Source organism: Colias eurytheme, chromosome 6, assembly GCF_061535395.1.
Source record: "Colias eurytheme isolate Ceu_HAF_F1 chromosome 6, ilColEury1 Martin Lab GWU primary, whole genome shotgun sequence".
Taxonomy (NCBI): domain Eukaryota; kingdom Metazoa; phylum Arthropoda; class Insecta; order Lepidoptera; family Pieridae; genus Colias; species Colias eurytheme.
The window spans coordinates 11178035-11206021 of record NC_142985.1 but is presented as its reverse complement, the minus strand read 5'-3'; the positions used below and the strand labels follow the sequence as shown (position 1 = coordinate 11206021).

The window sequence follows — 27987 nt, the reverse complement described above, 5'->3', positions numbered from 1 at the left end:
TTCATTACAAATTTAGAAGGAAGGGGGTAGAAATGAAACGAAAATGTGCTTACACTATAAAACTATACTTAAAATACAACAAAAATTTAGTTTCGCGCGGTGAGATCACTATTGCTATTAGGAGGCGCGAGTCGCGCGGCGAGTAAGAGAATATCGCGTTTTTCTTTTGGGAATCTCAGTTCTCTGGCTGCGACCCTGGCGGACCGGAGCTCTCTCTCTGCCCGAGCGAGTTCGTTGCGTATGACGCCTCCCCCGGTGGCCGCCGCCTCTCTCTCCCTGGAGGCCCACTCTCTGGCCATCTGTTCGCGCATCGCGTCGTCGAGGGCCCGCGCGGAGTAGTGGGCGACCACCTCTTGTCTGGAACATTGACGCTCGCGCATCGCCCGTAAGGACCCGTTCCAGTGCAGCAGCTGGAACACCGTCATCAGTTCTTGGAATTCCAGCATCGTTCGGCCTTTGTTCGCTTCCAGCATGAATCTGTTGAAAATATTGGTCATGTAGATCGGCTTATACAATTTGTGATTTGTAAATACAAAATACTCGTATAAGATCATAATACAATATTATTTATTAAACGAGTGATGATGTAACTTTTATGCTTATGTGAAATTGTGTTTTTTGAACATTTTATAACAAAAAAAGATTGTTTTAATATGATTATAATAAGTTTTATGGTCTGATGTCAACTATTTTCATTGTTACACATACGGTATTATAAAAAAACATTTATAAATTCAACTAAGTTTAAACCCCTCTTAAATTTATATTATCTTACCTAAAAGCAGCAATCCCCGCGCTAGGGTCCTGGTGATGCGCCGCCGCGTCCCCCGCGAAGGAAGCGCGGGCCTCCGCCACGGCCTTCTCGATGAAGTGCTCAGAGATCCGTCTCGACTCGTGTTCATTGAACACACTGTTCATTAGAGCTATCTTGGCAGCGCTGCGACGGGCTTCTGCTTTCGTCGGACAGTTCTGTGAAAGAAATATCTTGTTATTTGGTGTTTGGAGGGATTATCCCGTTAGAGTATGGTGAAGCTATATTTTTGTATCAATGTACTTATGTTAATAATACTTGTTTTACAAGCTAATTTTGTTTTATTTTTGGAAGCTTTAGCGTATGCATCGAATTATATTCACAAATAATAGGGATATAATATAAGTCTTAAGAAAATAGGCAATACTTATAAAATTCCATCACATTTTGTCTAATAGCGCAATAAATTGTATTAGAGTATTTAGAGTAATAAAATAATGCCCTAAAATATACTTAGTTACCAAATCAATTATACGATTAAGATAAAAGCTCAGACAAATAAGCTTAATTACGATTAAAAGGAAAAATTATATTTTTACTGGAGAAAATTTGTGTTAATTTATCTCTAGCTGAAAATTCAACGATTATTCTCACCTAAATCAAACTTAAAAAAAATGTCCCATGTTTATAAAGTTATACATATTTCCAATTACAACAGAAAACAAAATAATATGTTCCGTTTTTACTAATATTAACCATACATAAATTGTTCCATAATTTCATCATTTCTAATGTTTTAAACAACATCGTAAACGCAAAAGCCAAAAAAATCCGTTCACGAAGCCTTGCAAATTCGGCCCGCCGACAGCTGACATAATTATGACGTCACCAGCAATTAGCCATGACTCATCAATAATCGTCTCAGACACTCGGTGAATGAACCGCTAATAGTAATTTATTGCATAACGACTGGATAAACACGGTCCGCGACATCGACGGTTATGCGAGCGTTTTGGGAAATCATTTGCATTTTGCATATGTGGCTGGTAGTCAAATATTGTTAATTTGCTCACCGCGAATTTTTAATTCAAATAATTATACAGGAAGCGTATTACGGATATATTATGCTGTTTGATTAACTTATTTTATGATTTTAATTCCTCTGTACTTTTCTGTTTTCGAGAAAAAGTCTAATTGGGCAGTAAAGTGGAAACAGTCTCAAGTAGAATTTCACTAAACAGAACTGCTTATGATAGTATAAAGAACTCGAACGTTATAGAATGTTCCCGAACGAATTACCTGAATAAAGCTACCTAAGCATGCTCCACTGCGCCGGTCATCAGTGACACGTAGCCCGCGTAGGGCGGATGGGCAGACGTCACCGACTCGTATATCACCATCCCAAACCACTATTAGGCCAATTGAAATTCTGGAATGTTCTAGAAGGTTCTCGAATTACCTGAAAGCTGCCGAAGCACGCTCCACCAGGCAGCGTGACGTAGCACACGTAAGGCGGGTGGGCAGCCGGCACCGACTCGTATATGACAAGCGCGCCGCTTCCTCCACTGGCCGTGCTGCCGTTCCGCGATGCCTTCATCTGCCAGAACTCCTGCAACGCTTCTACTACGTTCACGGTTGAGAGGACACCGTCCGCTGTGGAAAAAAAAGGTTTTAATTATGTTTGTATAGAATTATTTGGTAAAGGAAGTCATAACGAATTATGTCGTTCTTGTTTATTTATTTTTATATTTATGCTATATATAACAAATTGTGGTACAATTGTATACGATTGCACGCAGTATGGTAACTGGCTTTGATTCCAGACTGACTTCAATAGAACTGGCCATAGTTTATACTTAATTTCAGTAAATATTAATAATGATCGTAAAAGTTTAGTCTATTGTATAATTTTATCACAATAAGTAAATTTTATTACACTAATTAAGTGATACTCTTATCTATTAACGTTTAATTTCATAATGAAAACAACCCATCTGCCAAAGTAATAAAAGAAAACCTCAGTTACATCAAGAAAGAAATTATAATTAGTTAAGTTTTATCGTCCAGTATTTCGCAGAAGTCTTTAGAAAATATAGATCCTTTCGCACAAGTTCTTCAAAGAAAAACGTTCAAAACACGAACATAATTCACGTTGACGGAAACATTTACAAAAGGTGTCCAAGTTAACGCATAAATTGCCGCTTTTAATTAAATCGAGGTTTATCAGGAAAATTTTATTATAAAGAGGACTCGTCGGAGTAGCTTGTTTCAAGTACTTAAGCAAAATCGTCTGTAAACAAATTTTATCTTGAGAAGTTGCAATTCATCAAAATTGGTACAGGGAATTAACTTTTACCCACCACAAGGAAAGTCATAAAAAGTAGATGAAAATGAAAGGCGTTTTGTTTGACAATTATTTTATAAAAGAGATAAGTAAGGATTCCAATTGTGATTCCAATAATATTTCCTGTCATGGTTGGAATGAAATAATTCACCGAGAAATATAAATACACCGCAGAAAAGCATATTTAATTACTGTGCTTTTACAATAATACAATATTGTATTGTATTATTGTATTGTAATTACTGTGCTTTTCTTTTAAGCTGCTTTGTGTTAGATAATATGCCAGGTTACCTTCTATATTATCTTTTACATTACGACAAAATTAAAAAAAAATGCTGTAAAGTGTTTTAACAGATTTATCAAAACAATAACATAATAATCCTTGGATACAAATTTTATAAAACCAACAACGCTTATAAGTTTCATCTTACACGTTCCCACATCGTAGGAACAATATTATGTAAACTTTACCGATACTCGCATCAGATTACATTCAATATAGCGACTTTCTATTCCCAAGATATTTGTGGAAACCGTGCGAAAACTTATAATAGTGAGGGGATTATGAGATTATGTCTATGCGTTACTTGCTCTATGTGATCCCATTCGAAATTCTGGGAATTTAACTTTTGTGTAGTGGTATTAAAGTGAAACTTTTATTACATCGTCTCAAACTTTTTGGTCTGTGTAGCGCATGTCGCGTGTATCGCGGCTGCCGAGTACCTACTCGGCAGCCGACCGTCACGCGACATGCGCTACACAAAGCAGTGTTCGGAACCGTTCGAACAGTTTCACTTTTACCGTGGTTTCATAAAACCACTTACCACACAACATTTTTTATCAAGGAATGTTTATTCGGAAGCTGGCTTTAAATGTTTTACGTAAAATATGTAGTGTTATTATTAATTTTGTTTTATTTATTGGCACTTTGACTCTATTGAATGCTACGAGTAGTTGTAGTAGTGAAATCTATTAAATGTTGTTTAAATAATATAAGTACCTATACTAGTTGTCCCGGCAAAAGCTGCCCTGCCTTTCTCTTATGGTTGAGGCGTATTGTTCGATTCTCAGATCTACCCGCGATATGCACATAAAATTTCATGATTGGAGTACCTAATTTAACTTCAAACACCGTGACACGAGCATTTTATATATTAGATTTACCTCAGAGGTTAACAATAATTGCATTATAAATTAGCATAATACTGTATAGTACCTACTTTCCATGCAAGGCAATTATAAATTACAAACAAAACAGGTTCAGTATCGTTTTAATAATCTTATTCATCACATAAATATTGTACCACATTATTCGCTTAATTGTCCAACTTATTCCGCACCTTTTACGGCATCACCGAACATCTGCATGCCTTTTTACGGAATGACTTATAAGGCCTAATGTCCATTATTATATGTATATAGCTGATGAACGTAAATTAGATAATTCTTTTCTTTTCTGTATTGAGTCAATGACTCGTTAATTACTCGATTGGAATAATTACAATCACTTTTATCGATAAATTTATCTTTCTTACTTTCAAGTAGAAGTAAGATATGTATTATTGGTTTTTTTGTACTTAGTAGGTACAATTTGCCATTTATAACAAAATATTCTGTACTTAATTAAAAATAACACAAGTAATGTGGGCATGGATTTTATTATTTAAAATATAACACAACACTTTTATGGCGCGGACCGTAGCATAATATTATTATCTAGTCAAGATGAATCGAGATCATAAATCTACCTCGATCACATTTGATATTGGCGATACAAGTTGGGGATGACATCAAGTAGCCCTAGCCCCTATTCGTTTTCCTACATAAAACTTATAAGGATTTGAATTTGCAAAATTAGGGCCTACCACAATAAAAAGTGAATTATGTCATAGATTTAAAATCAATACAAGGAAACAAGAAGCAAATATCAATCCGTACCTATACTTATTTAATTTTCAAAATATAAACAGCTCTGATCTACATTCATATCATTCAAAAAGTGTTTACTACACGAAATGTGCGGATGTTTAGGTACTATGTTGATTTTAGCTATAACTTTAAGCACTTATACTAATATTGATTTAAGGTATAATTTCACCTCAATAACAGCATTGTAGAAATTATTTTCCAAGCCATTTCAACAATACCCTTACCGTACACAACTCACGTAGATTTCAACTGCATTAAGTACTTTAAAAGGAGTATTGTAAAGATATTATTGCGAAAATGTCTCGTCAGCACTTCAATTACCTGTACTTTTGAACTTTAGTGACGAAATAACAGTTATTTCGCTAGATACTCACGAAGAGAATTAACTGAAATGGCGCTAATTACTGTGGAAGTTAATACGTAATTATGCTTTGTCTTCGTTTGTTTTTGTGTACATGTAATACTTACTGTCAATCTGAATTACCTGTAATTTGTAAAGGCACAACATACGACATGTTTATTTGCTGAAGACCAGGTTTGTAAACAAAACAATCTACTGAATAACATATTATTTAAATGTAGCTTCTACATACTTTGAAAATTTTCGTCTTATCCGTACTTAATACATATTATAAAGCTGAAGAGTTTGTTTGTTTGAACGCGCTAATCTCAGGAACTTCTGGTCCGATTTGAAAAAATATTTCGGTGTTAGATAGCCCATTTATCGAGGAAGGCTATATATTATCATCACGCTAGGAAACAACAGGAGCGAAGCAACAGCCAACATATATTAGACCATCGAGTAATGAAGTCTGACGGTGCATTTCCATCAAACGAACATAGAGCAAAAGCATTATTAATTCGAGATCTTAGTGTAAACAGCTAAAACTCGTATTCAGTGTTATTCAGAATCTTTTCGAACGCACTAAGATCAATGAAAGAATTCTCTACGCCTGTTTACACTAAAATAATTTGACATAGTGGGGTTAGAATGAGCATTCGCTCGTTTGATTTAAATGCACCGGATCTCGTACTTGAAATGACAATTATACTTTATAAAACAAAAGCATCAATTACCCAAAACCAAAAACGACAATCAACGTGTCAATTAAACCACAACAAACGGTTAAAAAGCATCAATAATTTAATTCCCTCGGATCGCTGATAAATTGTAAATATTGCAGTATTTTATCACTCCCGTATCCACAAATTCCCTTGACATAATACATCTGAGCTACATTACAGGTATGTCGCAGTCATCGGGCTGAATTTGCTATTTTCTTGGATGACTAGCGCCTTCATTGAATGACGGCATTTAATTGAACGACTAAAGATCAACTGCAATATGCAACGTTCAACGTCTTGATTGGGCGTCATTTGGCATAGTCGTTGTTTTGGATACGCTTGTTCGTTCAGCCTAGTCAATTCAATCTCATCATTCAATGAACGCGCTAGTCATTCAATCAAATAGCAAATTCAACCAGATGACTGCGACATATACATTATATAAGTAACCATAGTATGTTTATTTTAATAATTCAACATGTAATTACGTTTTGTATCCGACATTTCGACATGTTTTATGCGCGGTGTGGAGAGAGAATTATGTTATTACTCCCCTGACACTACTAACCCATACTCTTACATAGTTTGGTGAATTTATTAATCGTAAATAAAATATAGATTCCTATTTTATTGCGGGAAACGAGTACACGTGGCGTTTGTCGTTTTTAATTAAACTTGAAGGACTTTCCTTGTGACTGAGTAACGGTAATCCTTTTTGTGGGCAATCGTTGTTTTATATAACCATTTTAATACATTCTTCAGTTGCGTAATTTTGTAAATTAACAATTTAGGTAGGTATTACAAAATGTTTAAAATATGCAATTGATATACAAATCATCTAACTATATAAATTGCATAAAATGAACAATTAAAAAAGTGTTTAATATACAAGGTGCCCCACTGCCGGCTGCGCGAAGCTAGAAAAGAAAACATGGATTTTGAGGAAAAATTTAGCAAAAAATTGTTTCTTTTTTTAATTAATTGTTAATGTTATTAAATTAGTTGTTTAAGTATTTTTTATGTGATCAGTCTCTGCAAAACTACAAGTCCATTCGCGCTAAGTATACCAGTAGTGGGACACCCTGTATATTTATATCTTCTCAAGACCCACACACATTACCTGGTCATTGCAAACATTAATACTAACGATGTTTATTTCCAACATTAGAATACACACATCAAATGAATTCCCAACGTCTATAAAGATAATCTTAATGTTTTTACGCGAATACTAACAAAGGCGTAATATAAAGATCTCAACTTTCAAAAGCTCCACTTTTTTTCAAATAAATTAAGTGTTATCTTCATAATTTCAATCTACTTCTTCCGTTATTTAAACAATGTAAATATTGTTAATTACAAATTATCCAGTGGATTTATCATTAAGAACAAGGTCAATAAGCATAATTATAGTAAACTAGCGGTCCGCCCCGGCTTCGCCCATGGTACATGTTTACGTTTTCTCTACATAAGAACCATCCTCGTACTTCCAGGAATATAATAAAAAAAGAATTATCGAAATCGGTTCAGCCGTTCTCGAGTTATGCGCTTACCAACACATTTTGCGATTCATTTTTATATACAGGGTGTAATCGTTAAGTGTGCACAGGCGATTATTCCGTAACTATTACAGATATCAAAAAACTTTAAACTGATATCGAAAGTACTTAGCCTAATGAGTAAAATGGCCATAATAAATTTTTAAAAATAATACGAGAAATATCTAAAAAATTAACTTTAAACCCTCCCATACATTTAGTATGAGATATGAATATCCCATGTACATGGGTTGATCCAAAAGTAATGATAATCAATATTAAACAAGGTCATTACAGTTAAAATAATGACGTATTTCTCTAGATAGTCTTCTAACTAGATAATACACTTCGATATTTTTTTTCCTTAACTTAGAAAAAAAAAACTTTGACTTCATCTACAAAAACCCCTCAAAATCGGCCATCACTTCGCTGTCGTCTTAAAATTTCTTGTATCGACGGTGTTTCTTGTGCCGAGGTAAGAGATAGAATTAACTAGGAGCTAGATCTTACAAACAGGGTGGGTGTTCAAGCATTTTCAATGCCGATTTTTGATTGGCAGCCATCGCAACTGACGCTTTGTGATCTGGTGCGTTGTCTTGGTGAACCAACATTCAAGACCGAAGTTTGCCATGTCTCTTTTTCTTACTAACCTACCCGCAATCTTTTAATTTGGTCTGTGTAGTAAGAGCCCTGTGTAGTAGTGGCTACCTTCTTAAAATATTCCACATTTCTCCAGCGTCCCAAAAAACTACGGCTTTAATCTATCCCACTAATTTTCACTTTGAAAATCTTCACCGTCACTTTGGAAGCTCGCATCCAGGACATTGATTGTTTCTTGGTTTCAGCATAAACATGGTGAACCCAGGTAACGCCCATGGTCACAAATCGTGACAAAAAATTATCCTAATCTCATTAAAAATTTAGAAATTCACCCTCTAAATGTCGAATCGTTGTTTCTTCTTTTCGTCGGGAAACATTCTGGCTCGCACTGTTCACATTAAAATTAATGTTTATACTTGGAAACGTGGCCTGTAGATATAATTTTTTTGTGATAACTTAGTGATTACATGAGCAAGCATAAAACATTTATTTTATATTTTTATGTGCACAGGAAATACCCAATTATCATTACTTTTGGATCAACCTATACATTTAATATGTAAGATTTTAGCTTTTTTTTTGTTTTTTTTTGGTTTTCTGCTTTAATTACTTCGCAAATTTGGAGGGAAGTTCATTTAGAAACTGTAAATAGACCTCCTCATTGTATTGCACAATAAGGACGTCACTTCGAAAATCTACTATGAATACAAAATGTATGGGAAATAAATTGTATGGGAGCGTTTAATGTAACATTTTTGGTTATTTCTCGTTTTATTTTTAAAAATTTATTATGGCTATTTTACTCATTAGGTTAAGTACTTTCGATATCAGATTAAAGTTTTTTGATATCTGCAATAGTTACGGAATAATCGCTTGTGCACACTTAACGATTACACCCTGTATAAGAAGACTAGCTTTCCGCCCGCGACTTCGCACGCTTTGTCTAAAACCTAATAAATTATATACTAAAACCCTTCTTGAATCACTCCATCTATTAAAAAATCCGCATCAAAATCCGTTGCGTATTTTTAAAGATTTAAGCATACAAAAGGACATAGGGACTGAGAAAGCGACTTTGTTTTATACGATGTAGTGATGTAAATTCAAGTTTAAATACATATGTATATCCTAAGTATATGAATGGTTATTATTACAATTTTCAATCTTTACTCAGATCATTCCTTAACACTATAATAATAGTTACTAATAGAACTTCTATTGAAGTCGGTTATAAATTATTGGAGTGGTATTTCAAAACTGAGCGGTATTTTAATACAATTTATCGTTTGAAGCAAAAGTTAGCGTTAGATCTCAACATCCCTAGATCTTAGAATTGGCTGTTAACTTTCATTTAAATCCATCAAGTCGTGAGAAATGTCTTAGATTTCAGGCCCTAGCTCGGAATTTTAGTAATTCTCTGTAGGCATTTGAATGTAACTATTATTATCTATTTAGTTTAGAAGTTAAGCCGATTTTAGAGGATAGCAACAGGGAATGAATATTTATTTTGTATATTGTGTCGTTAGACATTACTTAGGACAAAGATTCGACTTGAAATTGTGGCATTTATTTATTTATTACACTTTATTGAAATACAATCATGAAATAACAAGAAACGATAAAAAGAAAATATGGTACTAGAAAGATGTAGTACAATAATTGGCGACTTTATCACTAAGCAGTGATCTCTGCCAGGCAACCACATTTATTTCACAATTACAATTAGTAAAAAAAATAATTTGGAAAATCCAAAAGTGCACGCCTCATAATTTTTTTTTAATAAATATTTATTAATTATTATTTTTGTTTATTTAATAACAATTAAACCACATCGAATCAGACCCTGAAAAATGAAAGGGTTCTATTCCTGAGCATACTCAAGCGTAAGAGAAAAAAAAAGACTCGATTAGTTAAGTATTTCGGTCGCTATCGTGTTAACAAGAAAAAGGATCCGCACATACAGACACACGGACGTCCAAGACAGAACTTTTTTAAACTGTTTTTTAACTAGTTTAAATAACAAAAATGACATCAAAAATATCATGAACGTTAAAAATAGTGTTTTTTCTTAATATGTGTGTGTATGTATTATCTTACAAGTGCAATGTATGATACATAAAGACATTTTAAGTTTGAAAAATCAGATGTTTTGCGCGAAGTGACAGTAGTACCCACCTCAACGCTTCGCTTATGAGGCGTGCAATATGGTACTAGAAAGATGTAGTACAATAATTGGCGACTTTATCACTAAGCAGTGATCTCTGCCAGGCAACCACATTTATTTCACAATTACAATTAGTAAATAGTAACTAGATACTAATAAATATAATGATTCTGGATACTTAGTTTATTGAAATACATTAATGAGGGCAAAGGGTTGACTACATTTAGAATTCATGATGAGAAATCTCAGGAACTACTTACTGGTCCTATTTGAAAAATTCTTTGAGTGTTAGATAGTCCATTTATCGAGGAAGGCTATATATCATCACGCTAAGACGAACAGGAGCGGAGCAATGCGGGTAAAACCGCGGGGCACAGCTTGTAATAAAGTGATCCCTCTTATATATTTATGTATCAAAAATATTTATGTACATATATGAATAAGAACTAATAACAATTACGTCTCCCTTTTTTTAATTAACCGTGATATTTATACTAATTAATATTGTGCTAATATTCTAGCAAAGGTAAATTATTATTCGCAAAATATAGGGACAATGACTTAGGACATAGACTAGATCCAATTACGAGTGATGGATGTCACAAGTCGTCGCACCTTTTTGTTAGGTACGCCGTTTTATTACAATCTTACCCAAAAAACTTTTACAAAATTATTACACAGTATTTTTTTGTGTAATAGTGTTATAATTAATCGAATGATATATGAAGAAAAATAGATAGATATATATTGTGTTAAAAAATCGATTAAATTTGTAAATTAATACATATTTAACAGTATTGTTACCAACAATTCAAATTTCAACTAACTTGAGATATCACGAGTACAATATGTTAATTATAAACACTTCCAAACTTTTGATTTAATTTTAATTAAATTAAACACAACGCTAGGCTTTATGTATGTCATGCTTTCTCTACTCATGCCTTCTTTCGCATAGTGAACATATTCTGATATAAAAATTATAAAACTTCTAAAACATATCAATATACGGAAAATCCCTTTATCTCCTAAGCATAGAACCCTCAAAACTTGTACATGAAAAATTGCATCTCGAATTTTCTCGAACGTTCCATCGTCCCTTCATAGCATCAGCATTGCTCTCACGAACGCTACGTGTGCTAATAAACGTTCAATGAATCGATCGAGGCTTCCCCTCCTTATCTAGAATGTTTTTACTTAAAGATAAGTTATGAATGAAAAGGACTTACTGGATTATAAACATAATAATATATTGTCCTCTAAATCAGTGAAAATGCAATCATGTCACATGAAATACTAATATAAGTAATTACGAACTTTACGGGCTTCGAAATTTAAAATTGAATTTACCACAGACCGCATATTAATTTTTAGTCTGTGAAATTAGACTGATGTTTCGAGCACTTTCCATTATGCTTGATAAGGGGTCAATTAGGGGTTAAAAAATATTGAATAGATTTAGTTTAAACATAATTTCCAATTGGATATTGTTAACAGTTTAAATGATATTTTTATATATAATATCTATACCTATACCTACATGAAATACGTAAAAAAATGCAGAAATAACTGTTTCTACTGCTTAAAATGACTACAATTGCGTATTTAAGGGTATATTGTTTCGCGGAAACGGCCACTAGTTGCTGAATGGGTCGGAAAAACGGCTTTTCATTAAAAACGCTTCTTTGCGTTAATCTTCTTATATATAAAAATGAATCGCAAAATGTGTTGGTAAGCGCATAACTCGAGAACGGCTGAACCGATTTCAATAATTCTTTTTTTATTATATTCCTTGAAGTACGAGGATGGTTTTTATGTAGAGAAAACGTAAACATGTACCACGGGCGAAGCCGGGGCGGACCGCTAGTCTGTAATAAAACTAAACAAAAACATTGTTTGCCGCACCTCCGCAATTTCCTCAAGATAACTTTTCCTGAATGAATTTTGTAATAGAAATTCTTATTCAAAGCTTTGAGGTAAAATGGTGTCATGTATACGGACTTCTAGTGAAAAATCAAAAAGTTTGAAGACGGCTATAGAGCATTTAAAAGATAGATGGATAGCATGTATTTCAACTCTATTCCGGAAGTTTGAGCTATGTTAGCACGGTAAAGATTTTTATGCCATTGCTTTTATATTAAATAAAATATTCAGATAATGATGGCTAACTAACAATACTAACGATATAGGATGTATGAAATAGTAATGAAAATATGCATTTAATAATATGTAATATAAATTGTCAGGCTCGTCTTCTCACGGAAACAATTTGCATTTCAACATAATATGAAATTAAATTTTTGTAACTTGTTCTATAAAATTTATACATTAACTTTCCGGAAGTAATTACTTCTACTTATAAAACACAATTTTTAAATAAGTAACGTGGTTGGAAAAACTTTTAGAGAACAACACAAAGACAGTTGCCGGAGGCAACTTTTCTTTATCTACAGGTTATAAAATCAATAGAGGTCAATAAAAGTAGAAACGTGTTGTTGAATAATTAAAATTCAAAATCAAACAAGATTCCTCCCTTGAAAAACACATCACTGAACTTAACAAAATATAAAATCGCTTCACTTCCCACACACGCTCATTAAATAACATTAAATATATCAAATAAACGTACATTGAACTCCATTACATGTTGCTATTTATATCACACTAGCTGTGCTCCGCGGTTTCACCCGCGTGACTCCGTTTCTGTTGGTCTTAGAGCATAATAGCATGATATATTGCCTCGATAAATGGACTATCTAACACCGAAAGAATTTTTCAAATCGGACCAGTAGTTCCTGAGATTAACGCCTTCAAACAAACAAACTCTTCAGCTTTATAATATTAGTATAGATTAAACATACCTATCAAATAAACGTACATTTAACTCCATGTTGCTATATACATCACATAAAACATTTCCACAAAAGCGCTATTGCAAACTGCATTCGCCTAAACTCGTAAACCAGGTTTACAATATAAAATCGACAATGGCCGTATCGGTCCGTACACCCTTTGAACCGATGTATTCACCTCGAAATGCTCCTTCCCGCATAAGTATTCTAACCTCATACGGCGGAAGGTGTGGCACGCCCTAAGAGTATAAAAAGATAAGAATAGACTATTTATTCGACACTATTCACACTTAATACTTGTAGTAAATATGTATGCTGTATGTTTATAGAATTTAGATTTTACAAAAATTAAAAATATTACGACATTTCGGTTATAGCTTAATGCAGCAGTTTTTGAAAAAAATAATACATAACATAATTAATTTTTTTAACAAAAAAAAATAACACTTACATTGACAAAAAATAGACATGAGGACACCAGACAGTTTCTTCTTAATTTTAAAATCTTAAACATGTACAAAATTGATAATTGCGGCAACGTAGGACAAACGTATTGAAACGTGATTGAAACAAACATTATCAAAAAATAATGGAATAAGTTATGGCATAAAATGTCAATGATTTAAATCCGTTACCAGTTTTTATCACAATTAATAATATCCACTGAGCTACTTGACTTCGCCTACATCCACTTGAGGTAAAAAAATGTATGTGTAACTTACACCATAAACAGTATGTCCAAATTCTCATCAGAATCCAACTAGTTTTTACGAAAAGAGTTACAGACATACATTTATACTTGAGAACAACCCTTCACGTTAATAAGAATAAATGGAAAGGAAAACTATTTGCACAAATACACATCAATAGAAAGAACAAACTTTTGCAATAAGAACTTATTCGTTATAATAAATGACATGGCTAAAGCTATAATATAAACTATCACTTCCGCGAAATATTTACCTACATCTGAGCAGTATTGAAAGTAGAAACTTAATAATATATTAAATATAATTATCGTCTGATAAAATAGAAAGCGTCTTATGTTATGAGAATTGAATATGAAGGTATAATGTATATCATCATTACTACTTATCCATCTACTTGTCTATTATATATTGCATTTTTGCATTGTTTTACGTTTTTATATTAAACGTACGTTGACGTTACGTTTTTATGTTAAATTACTTAGGTTATTTAGACAGATAATAATAGTAGGAAGTGCAACTTATTCAACAATACGTCAAAATAATAAAGTCAACCAATCTCATAAAACGTACACATAACACAGTATAATAAATCCAATCAGCTACCAAACTAAAGACGTTGTTGTAAAGAAGTAATATTGGCGAAGTTTATAACATTTATCACGGCTTACACGGTTACACCCACTTATCCGCTCTTTTACTAGTCCGTTTTCTTATGGGAAAAGGTATACATTTTTGAGTAAAGCAATGCCATTTGGTACGAATGTTGTACTCGTCCACCTAAGCCCAAATCGCCTGGTAGCCAGTGTCTACTCCCCGGCAGAAGGGAGGGAGGGGGGGTTATAGAACAGAGCGCCCGGCGCTCGGAAAAAAAATTCTGGCGGATTCATTTGGCCCTTTGAGTCGAGTTTGGTGTCGTTACCTGGTAACTAGATGATGCCCGATTCATTCCCCATACCAGTTTTTTAGGGTTCCGTAGCAAAATATGTCACAATCTTTAAAATAATAAACTTTTGGCAGTGGCAAAATCCAAACAAACCAGTATATTTTTATATTTTTGTATCAAACTTGGTTTATAAAAAAATACTGTCTGAAAGGCCCTTTCATGCAGATTATAAAAACATTAACATGTAACATATATCTTACCATTTTCAATGTGAAATAAATTATAGAAAGTACAGGAACGTTCGTCAGCGCAGCGTAGGGAACGGCTAATAGACCCGAAAAATAAGCAATAACATAAAACAAAAACCAGTCAAGTGCGAGTCTGACTCGCCCATCGAGTGTTTCGTACTTATTTGTCCTATACCATGTTATCTTGTCTGGTAGGACCTGGTTAACTGATACACACACACTTTCGTCTTTATAATATTAGTGTGATTTTTAATCATCTTTAAATTATAAACGAAGTCAGGTAACATTGTTAAAAATAAAGATATATAATAATAGAACGTTTTTGTATTAATAATAATGACAACGACCTCCACAATTACATAATTCGGTACATTTGAGCTGGCGTATAAAACACTTAAATCTGGAATTGCAAGATTTCACGCACCGACATCTTATCAATTCAAAGCTTCTCTTTTCTTTGTATTTCAGATGGGCAAGGAACATTTTGATTATTTTAGGTCCCTAAATATATACAGCCTGTAAAACTGCCCTTAAGGTGTGTTGTTTAAGGGCAGCTTCTGTGGGAGGCAAAATTTTGATTTGCCTGTCCGTTTTTGTTAAAAATTTGTTTGCGACCCTCATTTACTGTCACAGCGGGGTACAATGTAAAAAACAAACATGTACTTATAATAATTATAAAAAAAATATAAGTTCTGGATAAGAGTATATCCTTAAAATATCGTGACCGTCCTTACCTATCATGCATTGTAATCACAAACTTTTCAATTTCACTGTCTGCATATTTGCCACTGTAAAGTGCTTCAAATCCTCGTATGACATTCGGATATGCCTTCTATACCTTAAATGCAGGTGTACCTATAGTTCTTTTAGACCTTCTAGCTTTGGAACACACGATATAGTAGTAGTAGCCAAAATAATGTTAAGAACAGTCGACAGATATGGCTAGTACAGAATATCATGTATTCCAAGGTACAAGGTCTAAAAGAACTATAGGTACACCTGCATTTGAGGTATGGAAGGCATATCCGAATGTCACACGAGGATTTGAAGCACTTTACAGTGGCAAATATGCAGACAGTGAAATTGAAAAGTTTTTGATTACAATGCATGACAGGTAAGGACGGTCACGGTATTTTAAGGATATTCTTATCCAGAACTTATATTTTTTTTATAATTATTATAAGTACATGTTTGTTTTTTACATTGTACCCCGCTGTGACAGTAAATGAGGGTCGCAAACAAATTTTTAACAAAAACGGACAGGCAAATCGAAAATTTGCCTCCCACAGAAGCTGCCCTTAAACAACACACCTTAAGGGCAGTTTTACAGGCTGTATATATTTAGGGACCTAAAATAATCAAAATGTTCCTTGCCCATCTGAAATACAAAGAAAAGAGAAGCTTTGAATTGATAAGATGTCGGTGCGTGAAATCTTGCAATTCCAGATTTAAGTGTTTTATACGCCAGCTCAAATGTACCGAATTATGTAATTGTGGAGGTCGTTGTCATTATTATTAATACAAAAACGTTCTATTATTATATATCTTTATTTTTAACAATGTTACCTGACTACGTTTATAATTTAAAGATGATTAAAAATCACACTAATATTATAAAGACGAAAGTGTGTGTGTATCAGTTAACCAGGTCCTACCAGACAAGATAACATGGTATAGGACAAATAAGTACGAAACACTCGATGGGCGAGTCAGACTCGCACTTGACTGGTTTTTGTTTTATGTTATTGCTTATTTTTCGGGTCTATTAGCCGTCCCGTACGCTGCGCTGACGAACGTTCCTGTACTTTCTATAATTTATTTCACATTGAAAATGGTAAGATATATGTTACATGTTAATGTTTTTATAATCTGCATGAAATGGCCTTTCAGACAGTATTTTTTTATAAACCAAGTTTGATACAAAAATATAAAAATATACTGGTTTGTTTGGATTTTGCCACTGCTAAAAGTTTATTATTTTAAAGATTGTGACATATTTTGCTACGGAACCCTAAAAAACTGGTATGGGGAATGAATCGGGCATCATTTAGTTACCTGATAACGACACCAAACTCGACTCAAAGGGCCAAATGAATCCGCCAGAATTTTCTTTCCGAGCGCCGGGCGCTCTGTTCTATAACCCCCCCTCCCTCCCTTCTGCCGGGGAGTAGACACTGGCTACCAGGCGATTTGGGCTTAGGTGGACGAGTACAACATTCGTACCAAATGGCATTGCTTTACTCAAAAATGTATACCTTTCCATACAAGCATGCCCATAAGAAAACGGACTATACGCTTTTATTTCTGCCACATTGGCGGCTCGGAGGCGGCCGATCAATCAGTATCTTATACTAACCTAGCTGGATTCTATAAGCTGCGTTTTATGTGAGAATTTGCATACTCCTATTTAAAATAACATATCATTATAGTGACTTTGTAACGGTTTTGTAACCAATACAGAAATAAGTCTGTCAAATAGAATAGGTACAGATAATAAATGCCTTTGATGTTTTAATTGTTGGTGAAATTGACATTACAAAAAAGAATAGTAATGAAATATCATCATTGAAGCACCATTATTTCTCTTAACTTCTTTTACGTTACAAAAATATAAATCAACAACCAAGAGTTCCGAGCTAATAGCAAAAAGTTGCAACGTAAAACCTTTCCCAGGTGCCTTCTGAGTCAGACGCATGCTTCTAAATATAGCCTTACATGTTCAAACCTGACTGTTAACAAATATAGTGCCATTAGACTTTGCTTATACATAATTTCGTATGGGAATTAACGGTAACGAGGACGTGTGAAGTATCGCCAGTTATTTATAGAACTGAATTATAGCTTAGAGTGCATGTAAATGATTCCGCTATTTATTCTGGACTAGCTTTTACCGCGGTAATATTTTATTTTATTCCTTTTGTTGGGTGGTAATCGATTCTGTTGTTAAATGGTTCGTGTTCATTCTTAGTAGTCTAAAAGTCTATGTTAAAACGGTCGCAGATTAAAGTGATCGTTTTACAAAACGCCTTAAATTAAATTTGGCTGTGGGGTAAGTATGGGTACTTTGTAAAACTTGACTAAACTGCCTCAATTACTGTAGAAACTTTTAGTTTCCATCCTATTCGATCTCAAATCTCTGTCTTATTTAAAAAATCCTGAAAAATACTGTCCAAAATAATCAAATTAGCATAAAAAACAATAACTGAATCATTATCATTGCCCTATTTTTCCTCTGCAAGGACACATACTTCCTCAGAGGAAGTTCATCTTACCATTTTTAATAAACTTAATGCAAATAAAGTATAGATAAGATACACAACATTACGAATAGCCAATATTTTCCTAGATATTTATAAAACCCAACACGGCGTAAAAGGAATATTTGCCAACAGCGAATAACTCAAGCGAACATTGCAATCATGCACTCAAACACGGACCGTATCTAGTTACTATTTACACAGATTTATTTACTTCCAAAATGTTATTTATTGTGGAATTTATATGAAATCCAAAGCGCAGCACACTCGTGATTCTACGATAGAATATGCACGATAAAATATCGCGTCACGACCTAGGATTTATATATTTGCGTTGCGATTCGTCGATAATGTAGTTTTAGCCTCGATACATGTGCGCTTTGATCTGTGAACCCGCGAAATGTTTGAAGATAAGCAACAGACTAACAGAGGGAGATATCGTACTGCTATTGAGAAAAATCAGCATAGAATGCTAATGGACTTCTTGTGTGGGAAACAAACGCTAAGCTTTGCTTTGCTGTAGGGAATTTCGCAATCTAGTGCGGGCTTTATGGAAATGTGCTTCAAATTGTTAGCTCTGTGATGACTGTTGGTTCCATCTATAGATAATAAAGATAAACATAAACTGACTGCATAATTTGATGAGCAGAGGATTTAGTAATATGATTTATTTTAATTTTTGAACATCGACTGTGGTAGGGACGAGAGAACTATAACCGTACTTTAAATAATATCTATCTTATTGAAGCAGCTTTTGAACTCTACAAATGTAGTTAAAAGTAACATTGTATGAACTTTATGAGAAGACATTTCAACAGGCCATCTGTCAAGATCTAATAACAATTACACTTCTTGAGGTCGTAATAAAAGTTTTTTTCTGTAGTTTTTTTACTGCTCTCTTTTGTTATCGTAAACATCGTTAAAGTACCTGATGCTTTTAGTGTAATTAAAAAAATTTTAACGACATCTTATTTAGTATTTTTAATTTTCATTTATAAACCGGCGTTAGTGAACTCACTTGTAATTTAAATTTTGAACGAAGACGTGATTTTAAATTTAACAACCTCACTTTTACTGACGTAAGTTGGAAATATTACTTCAAATCAGACATTCAAATCATAGACTCCAAAGAAGTTTCTTAACAAGCATGCTTTAAACTTGTTTATATCGAAGTAGCCACAGATAATCCAGCTTTACGTATGACAGATGCAGGAGACGCAATTACAAAGAGAAGTCCAACCGAATGTTGGAAATATGGTGAACTTGTATTTACCCGATAGCAAGACTCTTAACGACCAATACAGTTGGAGAAAATAGAAAATAAAATCGTATGAGGACGAACGTATTCTACTTATTTCGTTTCTGTATTTTTAGGTCTCCGTTTTTCATTACGTTTCGTATTATGGCTCGGTTGCTATGTCGTTTGTGATATTTGCTTTTAATTTTAATATTTGTAGGAATTTGTCGCATTTTTTATCCTTGCTTACTCATATCTATAATAATTATCAATATTAAATTATATTATCACAGACAGGTATATTTAGTACTAAAAGTTCGACAGTTAGTTCTAAGATTTTGATGAAATATGAGTGTTAAAACAATGTTGTGTTTTGAATGAATCATTACCAATATTTGTAGGTACATATTATTAAAAACAATCACGAAATGTTACTTTAAACAAATGAAAACCCTTGATGTTATTTAGATGTCACATAACTCTATGGGTAATTATACCCTTCCTTATCTCCTTGACCGCCTCCTTGGTACAGTGGTTGACGCGTGAGCGTAGAACCGAGGGGTCCTGGGTTCGATTCCCGGTGGAGACGAAGAAAAAAAAATGTCTCGGTCTGGTAGGACACAGAAGGCTGATCACCTACTTGTCCCTAAAGAAAATCGATCAGTGAAACAGATGTAGGTATGCATAATGCATCTGCCCCTTACCCCACTACGGGGACACGGGACTTCACTTATTCTCTCCTAAAAGTTAAAACAATACAAAGCCGTACAGTCACGAGCAATAATATATGCCTAGGGGGCGATGTGCAAAAATATCTGTCACTAGAACAAATTCAATAATATATGTCAGCCCGTATACAGCAAAAATATCTGACATTATTAGGCAGCATAATAAAGTGGCATCAAAATTATATGACGAAAATGTAGAGCAAATAATTGTGACAACCTCTCGAAGCATAAATATGTGACGTCACCTAGGAGGCAATAATATCTGACACAATTTTATATTTCTGTATTGCACGCCTCATAAGCGAAGCGTTGAGGTGGGTACTACTGTCACTTCGCGCAAAACATCTGATTTTTCAAACTTAAAATGTCTATGTATCATAAATTGCACTTGTAAGATAATACATACACACACATATTAAGAAAAAACACTATTTTTAACATTCATGATATTTTTGATGTCATTTTTGTTATTTAAACTAGTTAAAAAACAGTTTAAAAAAGTTCTGTCTTGGACGTCCGTGTGTCTGTATGTGCGGATCCTTTTTCTTGTTAACACGATAGCGACCGAAATACTTTACTAATCGAGTCTTTTTTTTTCTCTTACGCTTGAGTATGCTCAGGAATAGAACCCTTTCATTTTTCAGGGTCTGATTCGATGTGGTTTAATTGTTATTAAATAAACAAAAATAATAATTAATAAATAATTATTAAAAAAAAATATGAGGCGTGCACTTTTGGATTTTCCAAACTATTGTAAAATATAATTGATTCCTCACAAAAAGCATAAATATGTGACACTAGCTTTCCGCCCGCGGCTTCGCCTGCGTTTTCACAGAAATACCGCATAGTTCCCGTTCACGGCATAAATATGTGATATCAACTAGGTGGCAATAATATCTGACACAATTTCATATTTCTGTATTTTGCATCGATTCCTTACAAAAAGCATAAATATGTGACATCAACTAGGAAGCAATAATATCTGACACAATTTCATATTTCTGTATTTTGTATCGATTCCTCACACAAAGCATAAATATGTGACACCAACTAGGTGGCAATAATATCTGACACAATTTCATATTTCTGTATTTTGCATCGGCTCCTCACAAAAAGCATAAATATGTGACATGAGACATCAACTAGGAAGCAATAATATCTGACACAATTTCATATTTCTGTATTTTGCTTCGATTCCTCACACAAAGCATAAATATGTGACACCAACTAGGTGGCAATAACATCTGACACAATTTTATATTTCTGTATTTTGCGTTGATTCCACACAAAAAGCATAAATATGTGACATCAACTAGGAAGCAATAATATCTGACACAATTTTATTTTCAATTTAATATTGAATTAATATAAAATAAATAAATTGTATTTTAACTACGTTGTTTTAAAACATGATTACCATATTAATTAATATGTGCCGTCGTTGTATACTACATATTGTATGTCCAGATATTATATCCTACTAGTTTCCATTCCTGTAGGATTTCCAGGATAAATAAATAATAAATAAATAAATAAATATTATAGGACATTATTACACAAATCGACCTAGTCCCACAGTAAGCTCAATTAAGGCTTCTGTTGTGGGTACTAGGCGACGATAAATATAATATTTAATAAATACATATATAGATAATAACACCCAGACCCAAGAACAATTATTTGAGTTCATCACACAAATATTTGCCCTGACCGGGGATCGAACCCGGGACCGTCGGCACAGTAGGCAGTTACTTTACCACTGCGCCAACCGCGTCGTTAAAAGCTCTCATAAGCGTTAATCCAAGTTACCTTCTATGTGTGTGCCAAATTCCATTGTTTTGTCTTTTATTTGTGTGAAAGAGTAACAAACATCCTTACATGATACGAACTTTCGCATTTATAATATTAGAAGGATATCATATCATGACAAAATTAAAGTATTATATACTTATATGAATACCCACTTGGGTAGGTCTATTTTATTTGAAGGTTCAGTGTAACCTTCTTTTTATTATTCCATTTAGAAATTGTTTTGTTATATTTGACGTTAGCGGCGTTTGACACGATTGCTCCGTTATTCATTTTCATTTACCTATAATATTGCTATTATTTTATTAAGTATCGAAAATTATGGCAACTTATCATATTATCGTAATTTCATTTAAATAAAAAATATTTACAAAATATAATGTGTCTTTTGTTCATATTCTTACCCCAGCAAAATACAAAACACTAATCTATACTAATATTATAAAGAGGAAAGGTTTGTATGTATGTATGTATGTATGGTTTTCACGCATAAACTACTGGACCGATTTTGATGAAATTTGGCACAGATAATCTTTAGACCCTGAGAAAGAACATAGGCTACCTTTTATTGCGAAATATGTACCACGGGCGAAGCCGGGGCGGACCGCTAGTTCAATAAAAAAACGTTTGGCCTTTTTAAAATCCTATCCTATCTTATCCTACTAGTCCTACTATAATCCTACTTCCTATCCTACTAATCTTTGACCGCCTCCTTGGTACAGTGGTTGACGCGTGAGCGTAGAACCGAGGGGTCCTGGGTTCGATTCCCGGTGGAGACGAAGAAGAAAAAAATGACTCGGTCTGGCAGGACACAGAAGGCTGATCCTACTTGTCCCAAAAAGAAAATCGATCAGTGAAACAGATGTATGAATAATGCATCTGCCCCTTACCCCACTAGGGGACATGGGACTTCACTTATCCTACTAATCTAGTATTATAAATGCGAAAGTTTGTGAAGATGTGTATGTGTGTGTTTGTTACTCTTTCACGTAAATACTACTGAACCGATTACAATGAAATTTAGCAGACATATAAAGGGTAACTTGGGTTAACACATAGGATAAGTTTTATCCCAAAATTCCCACGGGAACGGGAACTATGCGGTATTTCTGTGAAAACGCAGGCGAAGCCGCGGGCGGAAAGCTAGTGTCACATATTTATGCTTTTTGTGAGGAATCAATTATATTTTACAATACAGAAATATAAAATTGTGTCAGATATTATTGCCTCCTAGGTGACGTCACATATTTATGCTTCGAGAGGTTGTCACAATTATTTGCTCTACATTTTCGTCATATAATTTTGATGTCACTTTATTATGCTGCCTACTAATGTCAGATATTTTTGCTGTATACGGGCAGACAGATATTATTGAACCCGTTCTTATGACAGATATTTTTGCTAATCTGCAAATGGTAATATATTTATGCTTCTGACTGTACAACGTTATTCATTCATAATTATTATTTCTATTTTCTTTATTAACCTATCACATTTTTAAATAACAATGTTGAAAAATTCAAAGGAAAATATTTATAAAGTTCGATAGAATTGTTAAAGGCCTCCCTTCAAGCTAACGTTTTTTAATGTCACTCGTAAAAAACATCGAAACAAGGAATATGAATGTAGAACGAAAGTGTCATTTGTTTTTTTTTTATGTTGACAGATGACAGCAATGTCAATTTTCCCTCCAATACAGTTTTTTAATACCGTGTGTATTTTTATTATCTATGGTCAATATTTAATAAAAAAATATTGCAACTGCAAACGTTTCACTTTATTTTCAGCAATCCAATTTCCGCAATCAACGAATTCGATGCAATTTTGATAGATTTTAACTCGTCACACTTATCTAACTAATACGGTTATGATTGAAACGGCCGGAACATAAATTGAAGTGAACGTTCGATTTAATTGAGCACTAAAGCAGAGATAACGTATTTCTCAATTATCTATAAAATAACCGTTGTTGTTCGTAGACCCGGAAAATAGTCACAGATTTGTTCTAAGAGCTGGTGATCTTTTTATTTGTGTAATTGAATAATTTTAAAGATATTTCAGAAGTTTTACCAGTAGACAATAGACATGTCTACTATTGAAAAAAAAATATGAAAACACTCCTGTTTCTAATAAGGCTATTAGTAATTAAAAATAAAATATTTATACTTAATCAAAAAATTATACAGTATTGCTTTTAAAAGTAACTATGTTTAACTTTAACTATGTTTCTTTTATATATAATTTCTTTTATGGAAAATGGAAATTGCTATATTCATAAAATTAATGTTTATGTAAGTACCTAAATCTATTATTTTATTTTAATTAAAGACGCCTTAGAATTAATTAAAACATGTGGGATTAATTACAAAACCTGAAGCTTCTTACCAAGACCGATGTTTTTAATTAAATTCAGAGGCACGGATACAGTTGCGTGGTCCATGGTCAGGATGGGACTGATGTGATATCGGTTAAATATCGTGTATACTATCGATTGATGTCTTTCTATTTTAATCTGGTGTTGTTTATGGTTGTCACATACATTTATTTAGTATGATGTGTGATTTGAAATAATTACTAGGTCACCCGTTACTTTTTTATGATTTGTACCGTTTATTCTTTACCTGGACTACTACCATAATCAACTTTATCGATGTAACCATTCCCGAGTTTTAGCGGGACTAACGAACAGCAATTGATAATATAGATGAGTTATGAAATGTAAATGATAATCCAAAGCTTCATCAGCAAATTTTTCATACTTTATTTATTTTATATTATTGTCGCTAGCTCCTACACTATAGAGTATGGCAATCCGCAGAGCATGTAGTAACAGTAAATGTTTGAGAGACATATTGGTAATAAATTGTGAACTGCCTGTAAAACTGACATGTCCTCTCATTGTATGGTTAACTGTTTATGTTCTAGAACCTTCGAGTTTCAGTTAGGAACATAGGAACATGTTTTTATTGGTAAACCCATCGTTGACTCGTAACTTATAGTGTAGATGCGCCGTAAATTGGCGAAATGCGAAATAATGACAGTGTGAATTTACTTGCGGTGATATTATGTACCTATGTAGATTGTAGACTGTTGAGGAATGAAAGGACAAAACATTCAAAATTGTTTCATGCGTTTCAGATAATAAGATGGTTAATTTTATATCTAAGTGAAGTTTTTTAAATTGCCTTCTTTAAATGAAACCAATTTCGCACCTTCTAAATAACTTAAGCGTCTCTTTGGAGAAATTTTGATGTATGACTATTTGTAAGCTTTTTTATTTGAGAAAAAATTAAATGAAACCCAGTTTATTATCTTTAAATAACTGTTTATATATTAAAGATTATATCTTATATCGCAAGTGGAATATAATATCTTTAACTAGCGGTCCGCCCCGGCTTCGCCCGTGGTACATACATATTTACGTTTTCTCCACATAAAAACCATCCTCGTACTTCAAGGAATATAATAAAAAAAGAATTATCGAAATCGGTTCAGCCGTTCTCGAGTTATGCGCTTACCAACACATTTTGCGATTCATTTTTATATTATAGAAGATTAGATAGACTCCATTCAGTTTCACAAAATATAATATCAGCTATATCAGTTAGTTTAAGTCGATACGATATTGACTAAACAGGTAAATTGTCGTTTATATAATAAATAACCCGATACCAATTACTAGTAAATACACTGTTGTAATATCAATATTTAGTCCAATTAGCTTACGAGAGCTATACATTTACATTCGATCAACATTTATTGGCAAATACGCACTAATTAGTAAGTGTAAGTGTCAATAATTATTATGAACTGTGATGATCAAATACATTTACTAAAATACTTTTAATTTAACACATGAATCTTTATAAAAATCCACACATAGAAACTTCATTCCAAAATTCAACAATCCAACTACATGTTCAATATAATTCGCGAACAAAGAAGTACTTTATAAAGCGGAACAACGTAACAAAGCCTGTTAATTTTAAATTAGAATTTGAGTATTGAAACTGTAGAAAATTCGTTTTAAAAGAGGTATGTTAAATTTTCATCGTAGCAATATGCTAGAACAAAGGCGAGGGTGCTAACGCGTCGACCGCTCGGTTATAACCGGAAAATTCACACTGAGATTATTTCGATATCGCTAAAGGAAAGAGCTAAACTTTACGTAAAATCATAATAAATGTCGACCCCGGGTTAAATGAATTACAACGAGGTTTCATTCTTTTGTTATTAACTCGAGCGATGTTAGAATATTTTGTTTTAATCAATTATATCAACCTGAATTTAAATTTAAACGTACTAAAAGTTAAATGTAGTAAATAACGTCGTTAATATTAACATAAAATGTGTTTGTTTAACATCATTTTACATCGACCTTTTCGAAAATTATTTAGGCTGTCGATCAAGATTCGAACAAGAAAGAAACTTTGGGACCCTCGAATATATTATCATTGTAACAAAAGGAATTGGATAAAGTTTGAGGCAAGTTTAAGTACAATGTAAACAAACGAAGTTTCTGTAATCTCAAACAGTTCCCTTCAAAATTCTTTATTTACAAATGAATTGTGAACTGAAACTTTTCTTCAACTAATTGCAAATCGAAAGAGATGATGAAATTTGCATGTAAACATTTCTGTTGATAAAAAATCTTATAAGAGTATAAACAATTCCTGAAGAAGTATATTTTTCAAATAACGTAAGTACATTGCTTTGAAACGTAGGTAGGTATATTGCTTTGAAAAGTCGTAAGCTTCTATGTAAGTATTTACCCACTTTACAACTCGAGAAAATTTTTCATTTTGCTCTAATGGAAACCTTATCGATTGCCATTTAGATAATAGATTTCTTTAAACTACTTAATTTATGACTCTTTAGGTACCTAATATCACAACATATTTATAAGCACTTTTATGTTATATTTTACAGAGGATTAGCAGCTAGTAATTAAGCCACAACTGTACAGGTGCCAAAAAACATCTGTTAGAAAACATTATTAATGAAAGATAAGTAAGTAAACTTTTTTATAGTTACATCCGGTTATAAAAAAATACGTAATAAGATAAATTATCGGCTGAGGAAAAGTATACATTAATTACATAAGACTTTAAAATAACACTCAATGAATAATAAATACCTTTATAAGTCTTTCCCCTTTGCCACATATTAAAATGGTTTGAATCTCGTTTACTAAAGAAATTCCAGCTTTAAACCATCAAATACTGTTGCAAATTTTGCGAAAGCTCCGCTCAAAGAACTTTTCTGCATCGGAGCTTTAATTAGCATTTTGTTTACGGCGTGAAAGCTCGCGAGTCAGCTGATTTGACGCGTCACTGTTGTCCGCAAAAAGCTTCTTATACACGATATAAATAAAGCTTTACAATATACTTAATAGCATTCGAATTGTGATTTAAATACTAATCCAATTAGGATGAAACGTTATAAACGGTACATATAATATCCGGGCACAATAAAAGCTTGCAAAATTGTAAAGGAATTGCACTAAAGTATGAGTCATAAAACAAAGGATGCGTAAGCTGACCTCTGTATACATCGTCGTAGAGGGGCGCGAGTGTGTCAGGCGCGCCCCAACGGGACGCCTCGGGGTACACCATTGGTGCACTAAGTCATCGCGCGGCACGTGCGCTTGCGCCGACGGCTACGCGCAGACTGAGCGCGAACGCAGCTTTGTGTTGCCGGATTATTTATGAATTGGTGCCATTATCCTTGAGAGTACAGAGACAGCTCCTTGAGATGCCAAATTCTGACCGGATCTCGTCAAAATATTTGCTAGTCTGAATGCGTAATCTTCAAACGATACCAGTATTGGAAGCTTTTTTATTTTGTTATATTTACAATTAGAATTGTAACA

The 27987-nt window shown here is 33.4% G+C and overlaps 1 protein-coding gene across 2 annotated transcripts; it reads right to left on the bottom strand.

Moving 5' to 3' along the window:
• Positions 1-46: 46 nt before the first annotated feature.
• On the bottom strand, positions 47-27818 carry lft (Limb expression 1 family member lowfat). 2 transcript variants are annotated; one of them, XM_090103163.1, is made up of 4 exons: positions 27658-27818; positions 2211-2404; positions 776-969; positions 47-477 (listed from the first exon to the last, which is right to left on the bottom strand). In XM_090103163.1, the coding sequence occupies exons 1-4, from the start codon at positions 27728-27730 to the stop codon at positions 87-89; spliced, it is 852 nt and encodes a 283-aa protein (XP_089959289.1). In that variant the 5' UTR covers positions 27731-27818; the 3' UTR covers positions 47-86. The 2 variants fall into 2 exon arrangements, with proteins under 2 accessions (XP_089959289.1, XP_089959290.1); XM_090103164.1 differs by lacking the exon at positions 27658-27818 and adding an exon at positions 27253-27567.
• Positions 27819-27987: the final 169 nt, after the last annotated feature.